Source organism: Gossypium hirsutum, chromosome A05, assembly GCF_007990345.1.
Source record: "Gossypium hirsutum isolate 1008001.06 chromosome A05, Gossypium_hirsutum_v2.1, whole genome shotgun sequence".
Taxonomy (NCBI): domain Eukaryota; kingdom Viridiplantae; phylum Streptophyta; class Magnoliopsida; order Malvales; family Malvaceae; genus Gossypium; species Gossypium hirsutum.
Genome location: NC_053428.1, coordinates 109,179,773 through 109,201,516, shown reverse-complemented (window position 1 = coordinate 109,201,516; position 21,744 = coordinate 109,179,773). Strand labels below are relative to the sequence as shown.

Sequence of the window (21,744 nt, the reverse complement as noted above, 5' to 3'; positions counted from 1 at the left end):
TACTTTCAAAATGGAACCATGAATTGAGGATATTCATAAACCATGTTACCTTAAGAATAGGTGTTCGATATGGATATGTTTCCGAGATGGGTGTGCCTTTATTTTTTTTCATGTACATTTTCAAATATGTGCCAAAATAAAGAGTCATAGCCTACAGCAATTCAAGTTTCCATTGTGTTAGATAAGGAATTTGTATGCATGATACAGCAACGAACACGAGATATAGATGAGTTATCTGATGTGGGTATTGGGAAGATGAATAAATGAGATGAGCATTTGCATGCATCCACAATAGAGTTTTCGTTTTACTGACAAGTAGAAGAGCAGCTTGTTTTACCCAGAAATTTTTATCATGCTATTCTGCGTTTTCGTTGAGTATTCATTTCCAACACACTCAGTCAACCAAATATTTTTGAGTAATTATAAGAGAGTGTAATTATTACTAAATTTAAGTTTTCTTGCACCGTGGTAAAATGTGGACGCCAATGGAGTTAAGAGAAGATAAATATTTTTATAAAATAAAATTAATAAAAATACATTTGTTTAATTTTAAATTTCATTATTTTAATCTGGTTTTTATATTAATTTTAAAAATAAAAAATATTTGTATAAATAATTAAAATGGAATCCACATGGATGCTCACTGTATTAGTGAAAACCATGGAAGCAAAAACGGTGAGAAAGTCAAAAACAGTTAAACAGCAAGCCACTGATTTTATCATCAAACGGCAAACAGCGATGAAAGCAAGCAGTACCAAATTAAAAGCGATACACCATAAAACAGCGTAATAAAACCCAAAGAATCGGGGGAGCCCACTTTACCTTACCCAATCTAAAACAACCTTCTCTTAAATACCGCCTCCTCGAAATCTTCATTCTGTCTTCGTCAACCGTACCCAAATACCTCAAGATTTTTGTGAATGCCTATGGACGAAAAGGTACCCGATCACAAGCTCTGCGGTTACCTTTGTGCCGTCCTCACGCTTCCCCCTCTATCCATTGCTTCAACCGCCCCCTTCTCCGGTCCTTGCCACCTCAGCACCGCCGACGACAACGGCGTTTGCTTCCGATGCCAAAACGGCGTTGTTCTTTCTGCGATTCGGAACGCCGCTGTTTCGGGTCCGGACAATGCCGAGAATTCCAGGAAGAGAGGGAGGAAGAATATTGGGATGGTGAATGGGAGCATTAGTGTAGTGAACCAGATTCATGCATTGGTGGCTCATAAGTGCCTGAAGATCCAGGCGCGGGTTTTGAGCGTGGAGGAAAGTGGGGAGGAGGCTAGGGCGGTGGTTCTGGTGGATGTTTATTTACCGGTTGATTTGTGGTCCGGTTGGCAGTTTCCCCGTTCCGCTTCGGTTGCTGGTTCGTTGTTTAGGCATATAAGGTAAATTTTTTTTGCATTTTTTGAATGCCAATTTGATGCTTAGTAGTAACGTTGTCTTGTGGATGCTTTTGAGTTAACTTAAAAGAAATTAGCAGTATTTTTTAATAATTAAACATTGAATTTCATGCGTGGATTTATTTTTCTAAAAGTAAGAATTCTGATTAAATGCTGAGGCATAGTTATTATTATTTAATAATTAAATTCGAGCATGGTAATTGAATTTTTACTTTTAAGCACAATTTACAATGAATATAACAAAAATAGTAAAAAAAGAAACAACTATGACTAGAAGATCAACTATATATTATTGTGGAAAGTTTTGCAATTCAAAGGAAAATACTTTTTTGCTGTAAGTTTTGGGCGGAAATTAGGATGCTAGAGAGTCTTGTCGCGAGGTAAAGTGATGGGGCAAATGTGCTGTGCAATTTTAGAAGTAAAAAGTTCATTGAACTAGTATGAGTAGGGAATGTTAAAATAATGTTGATGCTGATACATGCTATTTGGAGTTGGAATTTTAGTATTTATTTAGGAGCTGGGGTTGTTTTGTTTCCCTTATATTCTTGATTGTTAGTTTCATTTGAGCATCTTTGAATTAAATGTTCTACATGCCACATCTGTTCTACTGGTTAGCTGCAACATTCTTCTTAGACCAATCTGCAGCTGAAGAGATGAATGGATATAAACCAACTTGTATCACTATTATGATATGTTACATTGTTTTTCTTAATTTATTAATTCTACAAATTCTTGATGGAAAACCATTTTTTTCTTTCTACTTTGTAGAACATAGATAACTGGGTAATTTCCTATCCACTATAACAATTATTTTTTATTTACATTGGTTCCTCAACAAACTATTAGTATTTTCATGCACAAATAAACTAAGTTTAGCTGTAGGTTTATCATTTATATCGATTATTTTCCCATTAAATTTGCACCAATTTGTCAATTTTCCCCCTCAAAAGTAGTTTGTTTGTTTTTTCCAGCTGTGATTGGAAGGAGAGAAATTTGATGCTCACTAATGGTACAGAGATTGGTAATCATGGAAATTTAAGAAGCATCTGGAGTGTTTTTGACTGTCATGTGCTAGGATGTAAGTTGCACTGCAATGGTGTTGACCCTTTGAAGAAAAGGCTATTTGAGCTTCATGACATTTTCAAGAGCTTACCTAGTGTAACAAATAATGAAATGACTCATTCTTCTAGAGTACAACCAGCTGATGACATTCTTAATTCTGGCATTTGGGACTTAACTGATGATATTCTGATCAATGTTTTAGCTGCACTTGGTCCGAAGGATCTTACCAGGGTAGCAGCAACATGTCAGCATCTAAGGTCTTTGGCTGCATTGATAATGCCATGCATGAAACTTAAACTTTTCCCTCATCAGCAGGCGGCTGTTGAATGGATGTTAAGACGTGAGCGGAATGCTGATGTTCTACGACATCCTTTGTACATGGAATTTTCAACAGAAGATGGGTTTCCTTTCTATATTAATAGTGTTGTTGGCAGTATAGTTACTGGCACTGCTCCCACTATTAGAGATTTTCGTGGAGGGATGTTCTGTGATGAACCTGGCTTGGGAAAGACTATAACATCCCTGTCACTAATTCTGAAAACGCAAGGAACAATGGCTGATCCACCAGATGGTGTTCAGATAATTTGGTGCACACACAATGGTAATGATAAATGTGGTTATTATGAGCTTAGAGGTGATAAAGTCAGCTGCAATAATATGACTTCAGGGAAAAGGACTACAAGTCTGAATGTTCTCAGGGGGCAATCATCTTTAGGAAAGCTTTGTCTCATGGAGGACATAAATTACCCTTTACCTAAACGGCCCAGGTTGATGAGTCCAGGTGAGAGAAGTGCTGAATTTGATGATTCTTGTTCTAGTGGAAGAATAATATCGCCATCAGCTCCACACTATGAGCCATTAACCTGGGCAGTTCGATCCTCAAGGAATTTGGCTCACATCAGGAAAAATCTTCTGTATGCATATGATGGGCTGTCTGGTTCTTGTAAGGGAAAAACCATTGAGAAGAACATGCCTATAAGGAATGGATCAAGACATGTTTATAGGGGAAAACCAGTTGATTTATCCTTTGGGGTCTTAGATGGCTGCATGAGAGCTGGGAAGGGCAATGCTGGTCGTGCAATGTGTACTGAAACTTGGGTTCAGTGCGATTCCTGTCACAAATGGAGGAAACTTGTAGGCTCAGGTTTAACTGATGCTAAGGTAGCATGGTTTTGTAGCATGAACACTGACCCTGCACGTCAGAGCTGTACTGATCCAGAAGAAGCATGGGATAAGCATGAGTCTATAACATACTTACCTGGATTTTTCACCAAAGGAACAGCTGGAGGAAAGGAGGAAAATGTATCTTTTTTCATGAGTGTTCTCAAGGAGCACCATGACGTGATAAATTCTAAAACAAAGAAAGCCTTACTTTGGTTAGCTAAACTTTCTCCAGAAAGGCTCTCTGAAATGGAGACAGTTGGTTTGTCAAGTCCAATATTAGGCAGTGGTGTTGTTGGAGATGCCCTTGGTTTCCATAAGATATTCCAAGCATTCGGTCTTATAAAGAGGGAAGAAAAGGGAATTATCAGGTGGTATTATCCAAGGACTCTTGAGAACTTGGCATTTGATTTGGGTGCTCTCAGACTTGCTCTCTGTGAGCCATTAGATTCTGTGAGGTTATATTTGTCCAGAGCAACATTAGTTGTTGTTCCATCAAATCTAGTTGATCATTGGAAAACACAAATCCAGAAACATGTAAGGCTGGGTCAGTTGCAGCTTTATGTCTGGACTGATCATAGAAAGCCTCCTGTTCACAATCTGGCTTGGGACTATGACATCGTTATCACTACATTTAACCGTTTAAGTGCTGAGTGGGGTCCCCGTAAGAGAAGTGCACTGATGCAAGTGCATTGGTTTAGGGTCATCTTAGATGAAGGGCACACCCTTGGCTCAAGTCTTAATTTAACCAACAAATTGCAAATGGCTATTTCATTGACCGCTTCTAGTCGTTGGTTATTGACAGGAACACCCACTCGTAACACACCCAATAGTCAACTGTCTCATCTTCAACCATTACTCAAGTTCCTTCATGAAGAAGCTTATGGTCAGAACCAAAAGTCATGGGAAGCTGGCATTCTTAAACCATTTGAAGCCAAGATGGAAGAGGGTCGGTCACGTTTACTGCAGTTGCTCCGTAGATGCATGATTAGTGCAAGAAAGATCGATTTGCAAAATATTCCTCCTTGCATTAAGAAGGTGACATTTGTCAATTTCACTGATGAGCATGCAAGAAGTTATAATGAATTGGTAGTTACAGTGCGGCGTAATATTCTAATGGCTGACTGGAATGATCCTTCTCATGTTGAAAGTTTATTAAATCCAAAGCAGTGGAAGTTTCGGAGTACAACAATTAGAAATGTCAGGTTGTCTTGTTGTGTGGCTGGGCATATAAAAGTGACAGAAGCTGGTGAAGATATTCAAGAAACAATGGACATTTTAGTTGAAAATGGCCTGGATCCTCTTTCAGAAGAATATGCTTTTATTAAATATAACCTCCTTTATGGTGGTAATTGTCAGAGGTAATCATTTGCTTTTGAGTTTCTTTGTGGCTGTTGTTTCAACCATTTCCTAGCATATGGTCGATGAACATTTATTTCTTTTTGTCTTCTGATATAGATGCAATGAATGGTGCCGTCTACCAATTGTTACCCCATGTAGGCATCTTTTGTGCCTTGATTGTGTTGGTTTGGACAGTAAAATGTGTACTTTACCTGGCTGTGGTCACTTATATGAGATGCAGACTCCTGAAACATTAGCGCGCCCGGAAAATCCAAATCCCAAGTGGCCTGTCCCAAAAGATCTTATCGAATTACAACCTTCATATAAACAGGTGGGTTGATTCTTGATTTAATCATTTTATTTTGTAGTTTTTATGCTATATGAATTCTTACAAATAGACATTTACTTTTGGTTATTAGGATGACTGGAATCCTGATTGGCAATCAACCTCTAGCAGTAAAGTTGCTTATCTTATGGAGAGGCTGAAGGCATTGCAGGAGGTAAATAAAGAGGTCCGTTGCTCTATGGATGAAGATGATGAAGCCAAGCACATAGATAAGTTTCTTTGTCCTTCACAGAGGAGTGATATGGGCGTGCCTTTGCTGCTGAATCACTCTAGACTGGGCAATGAGTCATGCAAGATGCTTCCAGAGAAAGTTCTAATATTTTCCCAATTTCTTGAGCATATACATGTTATTGAGCAGCAGGTATATCTAATTTGACTTTAACTATGCATAAGTGCACATTATTATTTTCCTTCTACAATTGATAGATGGATGACCTTTTTCTTTTGGAAGCTTACTTTTGCTGGTATCAAGTTTGCTGGAATGTATAGTCCAATGCATTCTGGCAACAAGGTACTTCTCTTCTCTAGCCATTTTTGTAGCTACTATTTTGTTCCCTTATTTGTGCAATCCTTGAGTTAATTAATTTCCACTTTTGCAGATGAAGTCACTGGCCATGTTCCAGTATGAGGATAGCTGCATGGCTCTCTTGATGGATGGGAGTGCTGCATTGGGTCTTGATTTAAGTTTTGTTACTCATGTATTTTTAATGGAGCCTATTTGGGACAGAAGGTAATTTTAGCCAACTTCTATACTGAAAATTATTTTTGTGTTTCCTACCTAGAAAAAGAACTCTGAAATAGAAGATATTTTATCTCATCAGTTTCCTGCAAAAAATTCTGTAGACTTTGCTGCTAAAACTGTTTTGTTCTTGAGTGAAAGATAAGAGCATTAGTGTTCCAACGCTCGGATCTAACACCAAAGCTTATGCAACTGTTTTGTCTTCGTATTTTCTTTTTAAAAGTAAAAATAGCCTGCAGCGGTAACCCATCATGGGCATGACCATTACCTCTAACCACTGGGCAACCTGTGGCAAGACAGACTTGCACAGAGCCTCTAGGAAGGACACTTGTGGCCTGCAGCGAAGGCCATGAGTGGATGATAAAGGGGTTAAGCCACAGCCTGATACCTACCTCACTGAGGGTACATCAATGGAGAGGCTGGTCTTGGATCCCACCTTTCACTGTTATATGTCTAAACCATGACCATCTGGCTATCTTTTACCATTAAGTCACCTTTTACATCCATTTTTTATAATCTAATGATGTCATTGTTTGGTGGTTGAAATGTTATCAGCATGGAGGAACAAGTCATTAGTCGTGCCCATCGGATGGGTGCTACTCGTCCAATTCATGTGGAAACTTTAGCCATGCGTGGTACAATTGAAGAACAAATGATGGAATTCTTACAGGTGTGCCTCTTGTCCAAGCTTCTGTTGATAAGGCAATGACTTGATCATTTGCCATACTATTATTGTAAATATTTACCCCCGTCCCCGCTAAGCTGACCTATGTATTCATTGATGGGTGGATGCTTGACAGAGAGTCCATGGCACTTCTAGCAGCTGTTGGGAACTTGTATTATTGATTTCAATGGCTACTTATATTTTTTTATAAAATCTTTATCTGGATGATCATCTTCTTTTCAATCTTTAATAACCGCTTTTTTTCAGGATGCTGATGCATGTAGGAAATTTTTGAAAGAAGAGTCCCAGAGATCAGGCCATGAGGGTTCACGACCTTGTCGAACACTCCATGATTTTGCTGAGAGTAATTATTTGGCTCGACTTAGCTTTGTGCATAGAAATTCAGTATCCTAAGGTTTGTACAATAAATTTATTTTATCCTACAATTTTAACCTTTAATTTTCTTGGTTTACATTGCTTCTATTACCTGAAAGAACTGGTTTCTGCTAATATAGCGACAATTTGTTCCCTTCCATGTATGTAAATTCCAGTTACAAGAAATCAATCCTTCTAAGTTTTGCAAATCTTTAATTCTCATATTTATCTAGAAAATGATGCTGTTTCAACCTATCGACATTGTAAAATGTTAGTGGAGAAGAAACATATTTGAAATTTGAACTGATATTTGTGGCTTCAGTGACTTACAGGACTGTTATTCTAAAAGGATAGGAGGGCACCATTTTAAAATATTAGCACCGACTTCAGTTGACGGTTCTACAAATATAGTGCAGCTTGTTCTTGATACTTGGTACCTTTTGGTGGAACATGGTAAAGTTCACAACCATCTTTCATTGTTGTAGAAAATACCTTGGTGTTGCTAATTTTTTGGTACCTAATACATAGGATAATTTAACATTTATTATCTGTAGGTTGTATGTTTTAGGTCATTTTTTGGTGTATAATGGTGCCTTTACTGATATGTTATTTCACATGTCTGGATGAATATTCATTGCATTATCTTCCAAACAGGTGAATTCTAATTGAAATATATTTTAGAGTTGGATTTGAGCGAAGAATTTATAGAAAATTAAAGTTACTGTTGGGCTATTTAAAAATTTTACTGTTGGCGTATTTGAATTTGTACCATCGGAGAAATGATTGTTGGAGGAAAGCACATATAGCTATACACGCTTTCTCTCTTTCTAAAATATTCTCTAAATCTTTCAAAAAAACACCCTATCTGGCCAATTAAAAAGAATTTCAACATATATTGCCTATTTAGCCCCCAATTGAGCCATTGAAGATAAAAAATTAGTCAATCAAATCCCTTTGTTAACATTGACCAAATTTGACTATTAATTTTTACTGGTGTGATTGATAAACTAATCAAGTGTGGACACATGGAGGCCACATGCACATCATGTTGATGTGGCAAAATTAACACATATTTAAAAAATACAAAATTTAAAAGATAAATAATTTTTTTAAAAAATTCACATCAAGGGTGAATTGGACAATTGTCCAGATTCATTTAAACCTGGTTAAATGATTATTCAGGCTCACCCTATATATAAAATTTAAATAACTATTATAAAATTTATAGAAAAATATAAAATTATTTAAAAATTAATAAGAATATAAAAAAATTATTAAGAAAAATAAAAAATTATTAAAAACCGCGCTTGGAATGAGCCCGTCAAATGGTTGTCTAAATTCAAATGCAAGAGATCAACCTCTTGTCTAGGTTAATTCTAGGCATGAGTTTTAATTTTTTTTTAATTTTTAAAAATGACCAATATGCTCTTAAACTTTGTACTTTAAGTTGCGTTTGGTGCTTTCCCATGTCACGATTCAAATGGAATGTGATTGTTGGGAATATGATTATCAAAAATGTTTCTTTACAATGTTTGTTATTAATTGAAAAATATCAATTAAATTCTCAAGAAAATTATACTATCACGTTTGGTTTAGTAAGTATTTTTCTAATATAACGATAATTTATGAATTTACACTTATTAAATGAAAGATAATATTCATGTATTAAATTTTTATAATAAATTTTTTCTTAACAAATATTTAGATTAAATATTTAATAATAAAATTTAATTGATAATTTTAAATTATTTTTTAATTTATAATTTTAATTGAAAGCAAATATATATATTTTTAAATATAATAATGCATAAATAAAATTAAATATATAAAAATTTGTTTAGGAATAAATTTAAAAAATATTTGAAATCACATTTTATTTTAGCTAAAGGCTAACCTATAGAAATATATTTGTAAAAAACAAAGTTGATTCTAGGTATTGTTATGAGCACAACCATAAATAATTTAAAGCTAAATAAGGTTATGATTAAATAAATGAGCTAAACTTAAATATATATATATAGTCTTTTTGCTAGTAAATATTCATAAAAATTATAATAAAATTAAATTTTTTATTAATATATCGAAAAGAAAAGAAAGAAAAATAATAGAAAATAAAATATAATATGTAAACGATATACTATATAGATAATTAAATATATATATGAAAATAAAATTAAAAGAAATTACTTACCAATCAGGTTGAGTGTAATAGTAAGGTGCAATACATTTCTAAAAGGATGATTTAAGCCCGAATTTTAGAGATAATATTATTGGGGAGGACAGTCATGAATCTCGAACATGAATATAAAAAAGTTAATTTACGAAAAATTCATTAACATAATAGAGAAAATCAAATAGGAGGAAGAAATAATTATTATTTAGTTTTTATTAATTTTATCTTAATATTTTTTAAACTTTCTAATTTATAAGGAAAATAATTTGTTCAGAAAAATAATCAGTTTGAATCGCTGTTTTATATATTTTTTACTCTTCCTTTTTTGTTCCATATTAAATACCTAATTTTTTTATTCTTTCAGTCTCTTTGTTCTCTGTCGCCGCTACCCATCACTTCTAAAACCCTTACGCTATTTGCCGCCTCACCGGCCACCGCTGCCGTTTCTCCTCACCTGCGCCTTCATAAGTCAACGTCTTTTATTGGGTAAAATTCAGCTTTTCTTTGCTCAACTTGGATTGGGTAAATATCTTATCTTTTACTTATTGATTATACGAAACAGGAAGATGATGGCGGAAGAGGAAGGACAGCCATTGCCGTACGTATCAGAGATAGTATTGAAGAAAAGGAAAATAAGAGATGAGTTAGCAATTACGAGGAGGACCCAGTTGGAGTTGGGTAAATACGGAGCCAAGAAGAGCAAGAAGCAATCCGATGTTTCTGACATCAAAAGACCTGAGCAATTCATTAAAGAGTTCAGAGACAAGGTAATGCCCGATCTAACTTTGCATCTCTTTGGTTTACTACTTTATGAAATGGGTTTTTACTGTTCACTCAGTGCATCTCTTTGGTTCATAATGTTACTAAGGAATGATACGGGTATAAATGAGTGAAGCTACTTGTTACCTACTCAAACTGCACTTGTTCGTAGTTTAAGGTTATGGGTTTAATCGAGACACTTGTGCTTTCAAGCTACACGTTTTTTAATCAAGCTTTTTTAGTTTTTAGTTAGTATTGAAATTTTTTTATGCAAACTCAAACTTGAGCATAAATAATCTAACCTGTACTTGAGCAGTTGGGCACTGTAATTGAGCTCATTTTAATCCAGTCTAATCAAGTGAGTTCAAGAAGTTTGGTTTTTTCTTGAATTGAGCTCAAGTTTTATGCTTGAAACTCAATCAAGCTTGAGTGACCTTTGAACATTGAATTTTAAGTCAAGCTTGAGCTCTAGCTTTTCATGGCTTAAGCTCTTCTCAGCTGGATGGGTTGAGTCCTGACTGAGTATATCCAATGCTTTCTCAAGCAAGTCATGAACCTAATAGCAGTTTCGAGTATTATATTTTATGAATATACATGTGTAAATATGATTCGGTATTTATTTTCATGTTTGCGGAATCTGAACTCCTTGTTTGAACTTGAGTTTCAAGTTCCTTGAATTGATTACTTAAATTGACCCTAAATTAGTCTTCTGTAGCATGATTGTTTTGTTTGAGCTGAGGTCAAGGACAGAAAATTATAAGCTTAACTGAGCTTCAGCTCGACAAAATATCAGCTCAGCTGAGCTCACACCTGTGGTAGTGGTTCTATTTCGAAAGGAAATAAGATTATCTTAAAATCAATTGTCTTGTGGGTTTAGGAATTGGACCTGATCAGAACGAAACAAAGGGCAAAGAGGCCAAAATCAATGATACCAACAATAAAATCAAATTTGCTTTTCATTATCCGTATACAAGGGTAGGCAATCTTTTCCGCTGTGATCTTATTCAATAGATTTCCCTGTAACTTTTTCCAGCTCTTATCTTTTTCTTTGTTTTGCAGCAAAAATGACATGCATCCAAAAACTAGAAAGATCCTATACAACCTGAGATTGAGGAAAGTTTTCAGTGGAGTTTTTGTGAAGGCAACTGAGGGTGTAATAGACATGCTGCAGAAGGTGGAGCCGTATGTTACTTATGGGTATGAAAACTGCCTCTGTTTTCTTTTCTTTTCCTGTGAATGTAAAACACCGAATCTTCTGATCTGAAAACACAAACTAAAGGGATACTCCATGTGTGTTGACGTTTTTCATCCTCTAATGCATATATATCATCGTTTTTATGGTTACCTAGTTCCGGGGGGGGGTATTGCCAAAATAGGTTTTTACGATGTTTGAAGGGGGGAAGGGGGTGGGGCAAGGCCCCTGTCTGCCTAGATGAATATTGAATCTCATGAAAAAAGGTTTTACGTGCACACTTGGCAATCAATGTACTTATTTTTTTTGAAAAGAGCTAGGGAACTTGCCATGGAAAATTGTTCTTAGCATCATAATAGCTAGAATCGGGTGTGAATTGCTGTTGGCCATTTGCGTAATGGTATCAGACGCTGCTTTCTGTGAACTTTTTACCAAGCACATACTGTATGCATTTAAACCATTAGTGTGACCTTTTGATGTGAGCCTTCGTAATGTGTAATAATTCAGAAGCTCTTATTTAGAGGTTGAACTGTCCAATAATTCATGTAGTTGAAGATTTCATCTTGGATAGCTTAGGACTAGGAGCATTGGCAGAGCTAACTGATGTTCATGAGGTTTTCTTTGTATAGGATACCTTTTCGAGGAATTTGCTATCTCATAAATTTAGCAACCACCTGTCCTTTAGAATGTACAAAAATAGAAATGACTTTTCATGAAATTATACCAGCATCTGACAATTGCACCTGAGTTTGAGGAATACAGGCCATAGAATCTTATGCAAGCTATAAGGGTTAAGTTTTCAGTTTGAATGCTTAGTTCTTTTATTTTTGTTTCTTCAACTTATCTAACTACTAACATCGGTTTATGCAGATACCCAAACCTTAAGAATGTGAAGGAGCTGGTTTACAAGAAGGGTTATGCAAGGATTGACAAGAAAGCAGTTCCTCTGACCGATAATAACATCATTGAACAGGTACTGTAGTTGTCTTACAGTCTAAGTTCCGGGTTTAACTGTCCCAATGTGTATCATAGTTGTCAATGTAACCTTTTCTCTTTCCAGACATTGGGAAAGTATGGCATCATATGCGTAGAAGATATCATACATGAAATTGCAAATGTTGGTCCACATTTCAAGGAGGTTGTTCTTTTTATGGGACCCTTAATGCTTAGCAAGCCAGAAGATGGATTACTCCGGGGAAAGAAACAGCCGTATAGAGAAGGGGGAGATGCCGGAAATCGTGAAGATGAAATCAACGACCTAATCAGCAAAATGAATTAAATATCCAATATCCTAGTTCCTTGTACCTTTCCGTAACCTGTATGGGATGTAATCCAGTTTTGAAGTTGAACAAATTTGCCTTGCTTTATCATTATAGATCAATACTAATTTACCATTTCTTGTTTGTTGAGAAAGTTCCCTACGAGTCTTCTTCTTTAAATTTTTTTCCCTTTTACAGAGAATAGGGATAGTGTTTGGTTTCTGAGAAACTGAACGAAAGAAGAAAGAAATTAAAATAGATTTTCGTTAATTGTTGTAGATTTGAACCTGGAGAATAGACATCAACGTATCATTGGATCAAATATCGATCTCTCTGTTAAGCTCTAAATTTCAAGCAGAATATTCAATTTCCAAGGAAATTTTCCTGAGAAAATAGTTGTTCTGCAGATCAGACGAAAAAGGGTATGAAGTAATGAAAGAATGTAATGAATCTGACACCGAAATCGAAGGAGGAGCAAATCTGTTAATGAACCAACAAAATTGAGTTTATATTTTTCCTTGTGGTAATTTACACTTGGGAGTCTTAGATTCCATATAATTCTAAAACGTAACATGAAAAAAAAAGTAGGTTTCTCTCTTCTTTGAAATGAAAACCAAAATCCTATACTCTGATTCTGTATAAAGCAAAGGAAGAACCCCCCCCCCCAGAACTAAGCACAATCGTTTCATTCAGTCAACAGAGTTGGGATCTCAGCCTCCACACCCGAATCCCGATCCCCACTTTGGATCGAAAAAAAAAAGAAAAAGAAAACCAGACAGAGAGAAAACCAATAAACCTGAGAAAATATAAAAAAAAGTGTTCGGAAGATCATCAGACAACTTCCAATTCATTGTATCTTGGTCTTGTTCTATCAGGGGATTGAATTTCTTCACTACCCTTCCTTTTATTAGTGTTGGATTGCATTTCAGTTTTGGTTGTAATTCCTTTCATGAGATGAGGCCTAAGCTTGTTTACATCTGATAACTTAACAGGTTTCAAAAAGAACTCCTCTGCTCCATCTTCCAAGCATCTGTTGATTCTTGATGGGATATTCTCAGATGACATTATGACAACCGGTATGTCTTTAAAGGATGAAGATTGTTTGATTTTCCTCAGGAGATCATACCCCGTCATTCCAGGCATACAATAATCCGTGATGATCAAATTCACCCCCACTTGATGATCCTCATCTGCAGCAGATACTGATTCGACACTCGAATTCCTTTCTTCATCTTCATTCTCACCATTCAATCCCAGAAACTCCAAAGCCTTGCTTCCAGAATCCACTGCAGTCACTGTAAACACACAAACATCATCAACCAATGTTCCCATCATTCATATTTTCCTGATTTAAGAAAAGAAGGACAAAAAAGGAATACCTTGATAAGAGGAAGTCTTGAGAAGCCTTTCAATAAGTTTTCTATCAATGAGACTATCATCAACTGCAAGAACATGAAACTGAGTCTGGGTGGCCATATTTCCCATGAAGAAGAAATAGGGAAGAAGAAGGGAGTATTAAAAGGGGAGAGACATGGAAGAAAATGAGACAGTTTGGAAAGGCAAGATCCGGCAGATATCATCCAGAATCTCCCGGATCTTCTACGTTGATTTTTGAATTGGACTACAAGCAAAGATGATGCTGTGTTTTCCTTTTTCTAAATATTAATAATAATATTCTGTTTGACCCTTTGATTAAAAGCTTATTGGCCTTTTTGCTTCATGGAAGGCTACTGTTTCCACCTTTTCTTTTTCTCTCTATTTTATTTATTATGTGATGTAATCTCCTTAATTAAGGATTTTCTTTTCTTTTTCATTTCTATTTACTATTTCTTAACCAAATGTCAACATATATATATATATACATATATAAGATTTCAAATATTTTTTTAAACATATGAAAGATATTGGCAATCACCATACATTTTGACTTTTTTTTTTACTTTAAAAAAATAAATTTTTCCAATTTTTTTGAATAATCTGATCGCTCCTCAATCAATATGCTCACACTCACATTCTCCTACATTGGTAACAATATTCATGCCAATCAAATTAAAACTCAATCGGCGTTGATTCCATTAGCTTGAAATAAAAAAATTTTAACATTTTACGATTTATAATTCTCTTTTTTTTTAATCTTTTTCTATAATACAATGAAATAAAAGAAAAGTGTATAATTTTTATTTCAAATGATATAATAAATCTGTCCAAATAAAGAATATATATATAATTAAGTGTGTATAAGATTATTATTATTATTTTATTACATATTAAAGACATAGACATCATCTTGTAGAATTTTTCGATAATGTGATAAAAATGGATAAAATAAGAAAAGGAAATATAATATTAAATTCGATTATATTTGATTTAATTTTGTTTAATACATCAAATTAATTTGAATTAATTAAGAATCAAATGTTTGGGTTTAGGGGGATGTGATGTTTTGAAAAAGAAAAAAGAAGAAAATATTTGTAGGGCCTTTTCAATTGGGTCCCTGAAACTGAAATCAAATTCATACCATTTTTTTTATACAGTAATTAAGAATGGTAAGGAAGACATGAAATTGATGGAGTGTTGATTTTGAAGGGAACATTTGTGGGTCCTTTATCTTGAAATTTTGTAGGAAAATAAAGAGGAAACTTCAATTCAAATTATTAGGTTTCCAACATTTCATGTCTTCATCTTTTCTCCTTTCTCAATCATCATTTTCTTTTCTTCTTCCCTTTTTCCATTTTCAATAATTTTCTTCTTGGAAAATAAATAAATAAAAGAAAATGGATCTTCAAGCTTTACTATTTGTCCCCAAAATAATTGTTGCTTCATCTCCATTTTTTTTATTTTTTATTTTCCATTTAAAAAACAAACATAGATAGCTGTATGAATAATAAAGTCTCCACAATTTGTTTTGTCTTTATTATTTTTTTAAACACACCATGTTATTAATGCTTTGCTTCTTTCAAGCTTCAAATTTATATATTTTGGTATTTAAATTTATTTTTTTCTCATTTTTTAAAAGTAAAATGAGATAATAATAATTCAAATGTGAAAATAAAGAAAAAAGGGGTTGAAAATTAAATAAATAATAGTATAAATGTTAAAATTGATTATTAAGAATAATAAAAAAAAAGGTTGGAAAAGAATCCCATGAAGATGGAAAGAGTGAGTGGGTGAGTTTGGAGCAAGAGTTGGGTTGGACCCACCAAATCTTTTCAAGGATATGCTTATTTCAGCTGCCTAACTTTTCCCTTGTTGGAAAATCATATGCTCCATCCATATGCCATTTCTTTAAAACCATATCCTCCAATTCAATATTTAACAATAACAAAATTAGTGCAATATCTTAATATTTTTATGGGTGGCTAAGCTATTTTACTTTTATATAATTTTGATTTGATTTATATATTAGATTATTTAGATTTGGATATTTATATTTTATAAGGAAAGAGGTATAAATTAAATTTAATCCAATATGTGATACAATATAATTTCATCAGTGTTAGTTTTGAGGATTGAAATAATGCAGTCAGTAGGACTTCAACAATAATATAAAAGATCTTTTAAGTTTACATTCATAACATTCTAATTAGTCAATAAAATATTGTCTAATTTGGCTATTATATTTGTGTGCTTATCCCCCTCTTTATAGATGTGTTTGAGCGAGCTTTGTTCCAACTTAGATAGCAGGAGCTGCAATAAAAATAAGCACATCCAAAAAGCATTTTCTCATATCAATTTTCTTCATAAGGTTGACAACAATTTCAACTACCAAAAATTTGATATTAAGCTAAGTAGCTAGCTTTAGGCCATCTTAAAGGGCCCTGAAGCTTAGCTTCAACACTCGAAATTACTTGTAAGTGATGATATGAACCTACAACCCAGTTCCCACAGTAGTTAGCCTCTATGCTTCCTATACCTGAGTTTCCAATAGTTGAACTATCAATATTTAGCTTGCAACCTAGGTGTTGGAGTTTTCCATTTCATACTAATAATCTCACACAAAGGCAATTTCTTAACATTACTTGCCATCGAAAAGAATTTTCCAACCTTGGCAATCGTTCTAGGGATATCTTTATTTTGATCACCCTTGTCAAAAACAGTTTTGTTACGACATAGCCAAATTTCCCATAGAATAAAGCCAAAAAGAGTTTTCCAAGGTATATAATGTTTATGATGAAAAAGTTTCGATCTTCAACCAATCTTTCCATACCAAGGTTGATTGATTGATTGAGTTGAGACTATGATCCGATCCCTCCCACAATTTTCTACTAACAAGATACCATCTTAGAATGTGTTCCATTATTGCAAGGTTTGCATTACAAAAGGGGTAGGCTTGAAATAAATCCAATCCATTTTGTAAGAGAAGCTTTTATAGGTAGGAAGTCATAAAGACACTCCCACAGAAAGAATCATTTTTTGAGGAATTTGTAATCTTTGTATCCATCTCCAGTCTACACCCTAATTTGCATTCTATTCTATGTCAATTCCTGCTACCCATTTTTCAGGCTAAATTCTCCATTCATTGATGTTAGCCTGGATGTCCCAAGCTTTTGTTATAACAACATTTACGATAAATTTTATTTACTAAGTCATTTAGTGTTCAAACATTTTCAAAGCATTTCAAGGACTTGCAACTCAAAAAACATATTTCAAATGTGCTTTAACTTATCCAAATATTTTTGAGTCAATAGGAAAGTGTTTTTAAGTTTTTAAAATGTTTGTAAAGCATTTTGATAGCTAATTATTAATACAGAGGGTTAGGGTATCGATACATTGCAAGTCAGTATCCAAATAACAAAACTGGAAGGAAATGTATCAATATATCATGTATTGATACATTGTTGTTTTTATTGATACAATGATGTCATAATGTCTATAAATGACTAATTTTGAGCAATTATCGATACCTCTTTGATAAAAATCAAGACTTGAGTTAGAGGGACACTTTTTAGTCAAAATTAATGCTTGCAATGGTTCCAAATCACTCCCAACGACTCCAAACATCTTCAAACTCGTTCTTTAATACAAATAAAAGTCAAAGACAATTCAAGACATATCCAAGCATCAAAGTCAAGAGAAAAGCTTCAAATCCCCATTCTTTCATTTCTCTTGTAAATATTCTCTAGGATTTTAGTGTCAAGTCTTTTATCATTCTTATTTCTATTATTTGAGAAAGCTAACACTTGTAAACACATACCTTTGAGAGCTCCTAATTGTTTACATTTTTTTTCTCTTTGTTGTAAAGAGTATAGGTAAGTTTTTGAGGTATAAAACCTTAAGGGGATTATAGAGGTTTATAATTGAGCCGTAAAAACTAAGAAGGGTTCTAGTTTAGCTATAAAAACTAGATGGAAAGGTTTTATCTCAACTTTGTGAAAAAGATAAGAATTGTAAAGGTTATACCTTTTCTTTGAAATGTTTCAATTCTAGTAGTGAATTGGGAAATCCTCGGTTAGGGTGTACTAAGGTAGTGGAGGTACGCAATTGAGGTCAAACCACTATAGATCAAAGTGTCCACACTATTCTCCTTGTTTTTTTATTTATTATTATTTTGGAATAGTTTGTAAGAAAATGTCAAAATCCCAATTCACCATCCTTTTGGTATTTTTAGGCCTAACATTCAAGTTACCCCAACATTGGCCATCTTTTTGGTAACATCCCTTACCTGTCCCAACAGACGATATGAATAGGAGATGCTATTGGAAAATAAATGGAACAAAACTTTGAAAAGTTTTGACAATTTTAAAACTTAAACCAATTCAAAAAAAATCATAAAAGGTCATTTGAAATTATTGTAGAGCTTTAGAAACATTTTAAAACTATTTAGAGTCAATTTGTAGGTGATTAGGAGTGAGCGAGGCAAAAAAAGACCCTTGAAAGTCAAAACGAGTCAAAATAGTGCTAGTGTAAAATGTTGGACATGTAAGGTTGCGACGTCATGGAAAGATGTTGCGACGTCATGGAAGGATGTTTGCAACGTCGAAGATTCGAGGTTGAGACGTCATCTACTGTGTAACCCCAAAACTTATCAAGTTATACATAAAACTACTTTTACACATAATATGCATAAAAATCATTCAAAGATCACCCAAACACAAGAAAAAACTATCCCAAAAATTGTTCAACCATACCTCTGAAATTCATGTAAGCAAGTTAATTAAATGCCATTATAAATTTTTCCTTAGTGGAGATAAGGTACTATGTAAGCACACTTAGCTAGAATTTAAACGCATTATGATCAAACACAACCATTAAAGCCACTAACACAACAACTTAATAACAAGCACTTCAAAATTCTAAGTAGATAATGAACTAGCCTATTTATACAAGTTAACACCCTAGGTACATGCCACGATTACAATTACACTAAGTTCATACTTTCGATGGTCTTATTGATAGTGTGATGATTGTAGACACTCAATTTTGCCCGGGCCCAGAAATAAGTCCAAAAACAAAATAATAAACCCCAAAAAAAACGAAGTCCAAGTTCAGTCGAGAATTATAAATATAATTTGGCACGATCGGAATGGCCCATTACTTGAAAAGATTTAAGGTCCATCTACAAGCTTGACTCATATGGAAATATAATCTTCAATGATATGCAATCTTAGATATGGTATGCAATCTTAGATATGATACAATCTTAGATATGATTGCAATCTTAGATATGATATGCAATCTTAGAAGATATGATTTTGTAATCTTAAAGATTTAATTTGTAGATACCTTTTAATCTTAACTGTTGATGTAATTGATCTGTACCGTTGGATTTTAGGAGGTTCAACTATAAATAGAGGCCTCTCCCTTCATTGTAAACACACTGGAGTTTGGGAAACAATAAAATTTTTTGAAAGCTTTCACTCAAATTTCTCTTCTTCTTACGTTCTTATCTTCTACGGTTTGTTCTTATTTTATTCTTTGTTCATCTTCGTTTTTCAACCATTTTTATTTTGATTTAATCCATGTTTCCCTGTTTTTTTTATATATTTTAATTTTTTAATAATTTTAGTATCATATCAAACTCTTTCATTTTTTAATAATTTTTTAGTATTACTCTTAGTAAATTATTTTTTAAATTTTACTCAAATCATTATTTTAAAAAAATATATTTTATTTAATTGTCATATTTTATCCAAAAGTTTTTCTAAAATGAGGCAATATTTTTCGTATTTAGGAATTCGGGAAATAGTGCCCTAACATGCTGGGTTGCGATTTCCCGTTTGTCTAAATGCTTAAAGTATCATTCTAAATAGATTTTGCAAATCACGAGATGATTTCAGTTATGAGAGTTTAAGAATACCGTGTCCTATCATGCTGGATGTGATGTTTGTATTCTTTCGGATCTAAGGAATCTCGATTTTTCAACTTAAATAATTTCGGTTTTAAAAAAAAGGGATCCTATTTTTAAATCCTTTCAAATTTTTGACATTAAGACAGAAAACTATTCAATTTGGTACCAATTTTGGTCGTTGCGAGGGTGCTAACCCTTCCTCGTACGTAACTGACTTCCGAACCTGTTTTCTTAATTTTCGTAGACCAAAACGTTTTATAAGGTGATCCAATCACAGCTAAAAAGATTGGTGGCGACTCTCGTTTTCATTTTTCAAAATTTGATCCCCATTTTTCAAACATCCCTTTAAAAAATGGTTTCGACAGCTTGGCGACTCCGCTGGGGACATAAGAGAGTCGAGCCAAAAAATTGATTGTTTTTGTCTTAATGTCGGAGGTTTGTAAAATTTAAAATTTGATCCTTTTTACATGTGTTTGCTGCATATGTTTGTTACCTTATTGCTGTACATTGCATTTGCATGACCGTTGTGGTCACACCCTTAAGTGGGAGTGAGAAGCTACGCTTTCGTAAGGTTCTCACCTTCGTATGAACTAGTGGATTGCTTCCAGGATACTGTACCTATGTCTTCGTGAGAATTTCATCTCCGTATGGCCATAGGGAAATGTGTCCCCCTGAACTGAACTTGGTCTATATGAACCTATAATAGGTGAAGACCAAGGAATCTGCTGGTTCAGGTACCCTTACTTTAGAACTAAAACTCATATAGTGAACTTTAAAGAGTTTAGGAAAGATAGTGATAGCCTTTAGTAAGCTACCCTTGTAAGTACTTTTTTATCATTTTTTTTATGATACTGACCTATTTTTATTTTGTCATCATCGCATATCATTCATCATTAAAAGGTGTCGATTCAAGGTTCGATTTCTGAGTTAGGAAGTTTTGTAATAAGGAACAGATATCTTAAAGTGGGGGACAACTCTTCCGTTTGTGCGTGGTCAGAGAAAACCCAGTTAGAGAAAAGAGATAGTGTCACCAAGGGATATACATCAGAGTTGTGGGACTTTACTCGTATCAGTTCGACACAGAATATTTTCAGGAGATGAATGACATTTGTGCCCAATGGGATGGCGAGGCTAGACAGCTTTTCTTTCAGACTTATGGAGATCTTTCTTATTTGCTAGACATTAAGGTAGATAAGCATCTGTTTCGAGCTATGGTACAGTTCTGGAACCCTACTTATAGTTGCTTTACATTTGGAGAGGTAGATGTAGTGCCTACTTTGGAGGAGTATACAACCTTGCTTCGTTGTCTGAGAATTCAAGGTAACAAAGCTTATGTTAGGCCTGCTAGTCTCCCAATTTTCATGAGGAAATTAGTGATGATCACATGGATGAGTGAGCAGTGGGCTGTAGCTCGAGTGCAGCAAAAGGGCGATAGTAAGTGCATTCCGTGGGCCATTTTGAGGGATCTGATATTGACACACCCAGATGTGATGAAGAAGGTCAACGTTTTGGCCTTAAGTAATTACGGCTTGGTGATTTTCCCGAAGGCGATAGGGCACATAGATGAGGCAGTCGCAGATTTGTTTGATTGTATTGGTAAATAGAACACACCGGTGCTAGCAATCCTAGCTGAGACGTTTAGATCCTTGAAGTACATGCCGGAGAGCCAGTGAAGTAGATTCATTAGATGCGGACAATTGTTGTTAGTATGGTTCCATAGTCACTTTTGGAAGCTTGAGAAGGTTCCTTGCCGAGTGTTCTTTGAGGGTTAATCCCCCTTAAAGGAAGCAGCAACTACACCAAGGAGAGACGATATTACAGAAGAAAGGTGGATGGATATTCTTCAGAATCTTCGAGAGGAGGAGGTTTTGTGGAAAGCACCTTGGATGACTCCTAATGAAGTCCTTTATCGCTGCGGCAGTTTTGATTGGGTACCTCTTCCTGGGATTTGGGGAGTCGTTGGCTATACACCGTTACTCGTCCTAA

The 21,744-nt window shown here is 34.4% G+C and overlaps 3 protein-coding genes across 4 annotated transcripts; 2 read left to right on the top strand and 1 right to left on the bottom strand.

Annotated features, from left to right (window-relative positions):
- Positions 1-867: 867 nt before the first annotated feature.
- Positions 868-7,788, top strand: LOC107939258 (F-box protein At3g54460). Of its 2 annotated transcripts, none has more exons than XM_016872558.2 (9): positions 868-1,384; positions 2,371-4,983; positions 5,081-5,294; positions 5,383-5,670; positions 5,761-5,820; positions 5,909-6,039; positions 6,604-6,718; positions 6,980-7,127; positions 7,420-7,788. In XM_016872558.2, the coding sequence occupies exons 1-8, from the start codon at positions 921-923 to the stop codon at positions 7,124-7,126; spliced, it is 4,032 nt and encodes a 1,343-aa protein (XP_016728047.1). In that variant the 5' UTR covers positions 868-920; the 3' UTR covers position 7,127; positions 7,420-7,788. The 2 variants fall into 2 exon arrangements, with proteins under 2 accessions (XP_016728047.1, XP_016728046.1); XM_016872557.2 differs by having other exon boundaries at positions 869-1,384; positions 7,410-7,788.
- A 1,761-nt stretch (positions 7,789-9,549) lies between these two features.
- Positions 9,550-12,624, top strand: LOC107939261 (60S ribosomal protein L7-1). The gene is made up of 6 exons (XM_016872561.2): positions 9,550-9,746; positions 9,823-10,027; positions 10,897-10,994; positions 11,079-11,216; positions 12,082-12,184; positions 12,272-12,624. Exons 2-6 carry the CDS (start codon positions 9,827-9,829, stop codon positions 12,488-12,490), a joined length of 759 nt encoding a protein of 252 aa, XP_016728050.1. The 5' UTR covers positions 9,550-9,746; positions 9,823-9,826; the 3' UTR covers positions 12,491-12,624.
- A 333-nt stretch (positions 12,625-12,957) lies between these two features.
- On the bottom strand, positions 12,958-14,203 carry LOC107939260 (two-component response regulator ARR8). Its single transcript, XM_016872560.2, has 2 exons — positions 13,850-14,203; positions 12,958-13,765 (listed from the first exon to the last, which is right to left on the bottom strand). The coding sequence occupies exons 1-2, from the start codon at positions 13,953-13,955 to the stop codon at positions 13,302-13,304; spliced, it is 570 nt and encodes a 189-aa protein (XP_016728049.1). The 5' UTR covers positions 13,956-14,203; the 3' UTR covers positions 12,958-13,301.
- Between the last annotated feature and the right edge of the window lie 7,541 nt (positions 14,204-21,744).

Bases quoted from the DNA above. Each gene is read 5' to 3' on its own strand.
- LOC107939260 (XM_016872560.2), bottom strand. From the start codon at position 13,955: ATGGGAAATATGGCCACCCAGACTCAGTTTCATGTTCTTGCAGTTGAT. The intron at 13,766-13,849 runs GTATTCCTTTTT...GTGTGTTTACAG, and splicing joins CAAGACTTCCTCTTATCAAG to TGACTGCAGTGGATTCTGGA.
- LOC107939258 (XM_016872558.2), top strand. From the start codon at position 921: ATGCCTATGGACGAAAAGGTACCCGATCACAAGCTCTGCGGTTACCTT. The intron at 5,821-5,908 runs GTACTTCTCTTC...CCACTTTTGCAG, and splicing joins CAATGCATTCTGGCAACAAG to ATGAAGTCACTGGCCATGTT. The intron at 6,040-6,603 runs GTAATTTTAGCC...AAATGTTATCAG, and splicing joins GAGCCTATTTGGGACAGAAG to CATGGAGGAACAAGTCATTA.
- LOC107939261 (XM_016872561.2), top strand. From the start codon at position 9,827: ATGATGGCGGAAGAGGAAGGACAGCCATTGCCGTACGTATCAGAGATA. The intron at 10,028-10,896 runs GTAATGCCCGAT...TTGTGGGTTTAG, and splicing joins TTAAAGAGTTCAGAGACAAG to GAATTGGACCTGATCAGAAC. The intron at 12,185-12,271 runs GTACTGTAGTTG...TTCTCTTTCCAG, and splicing joins ATAATAACATCATTGAACAG to ACATTGGGAAAGTATGGCAT.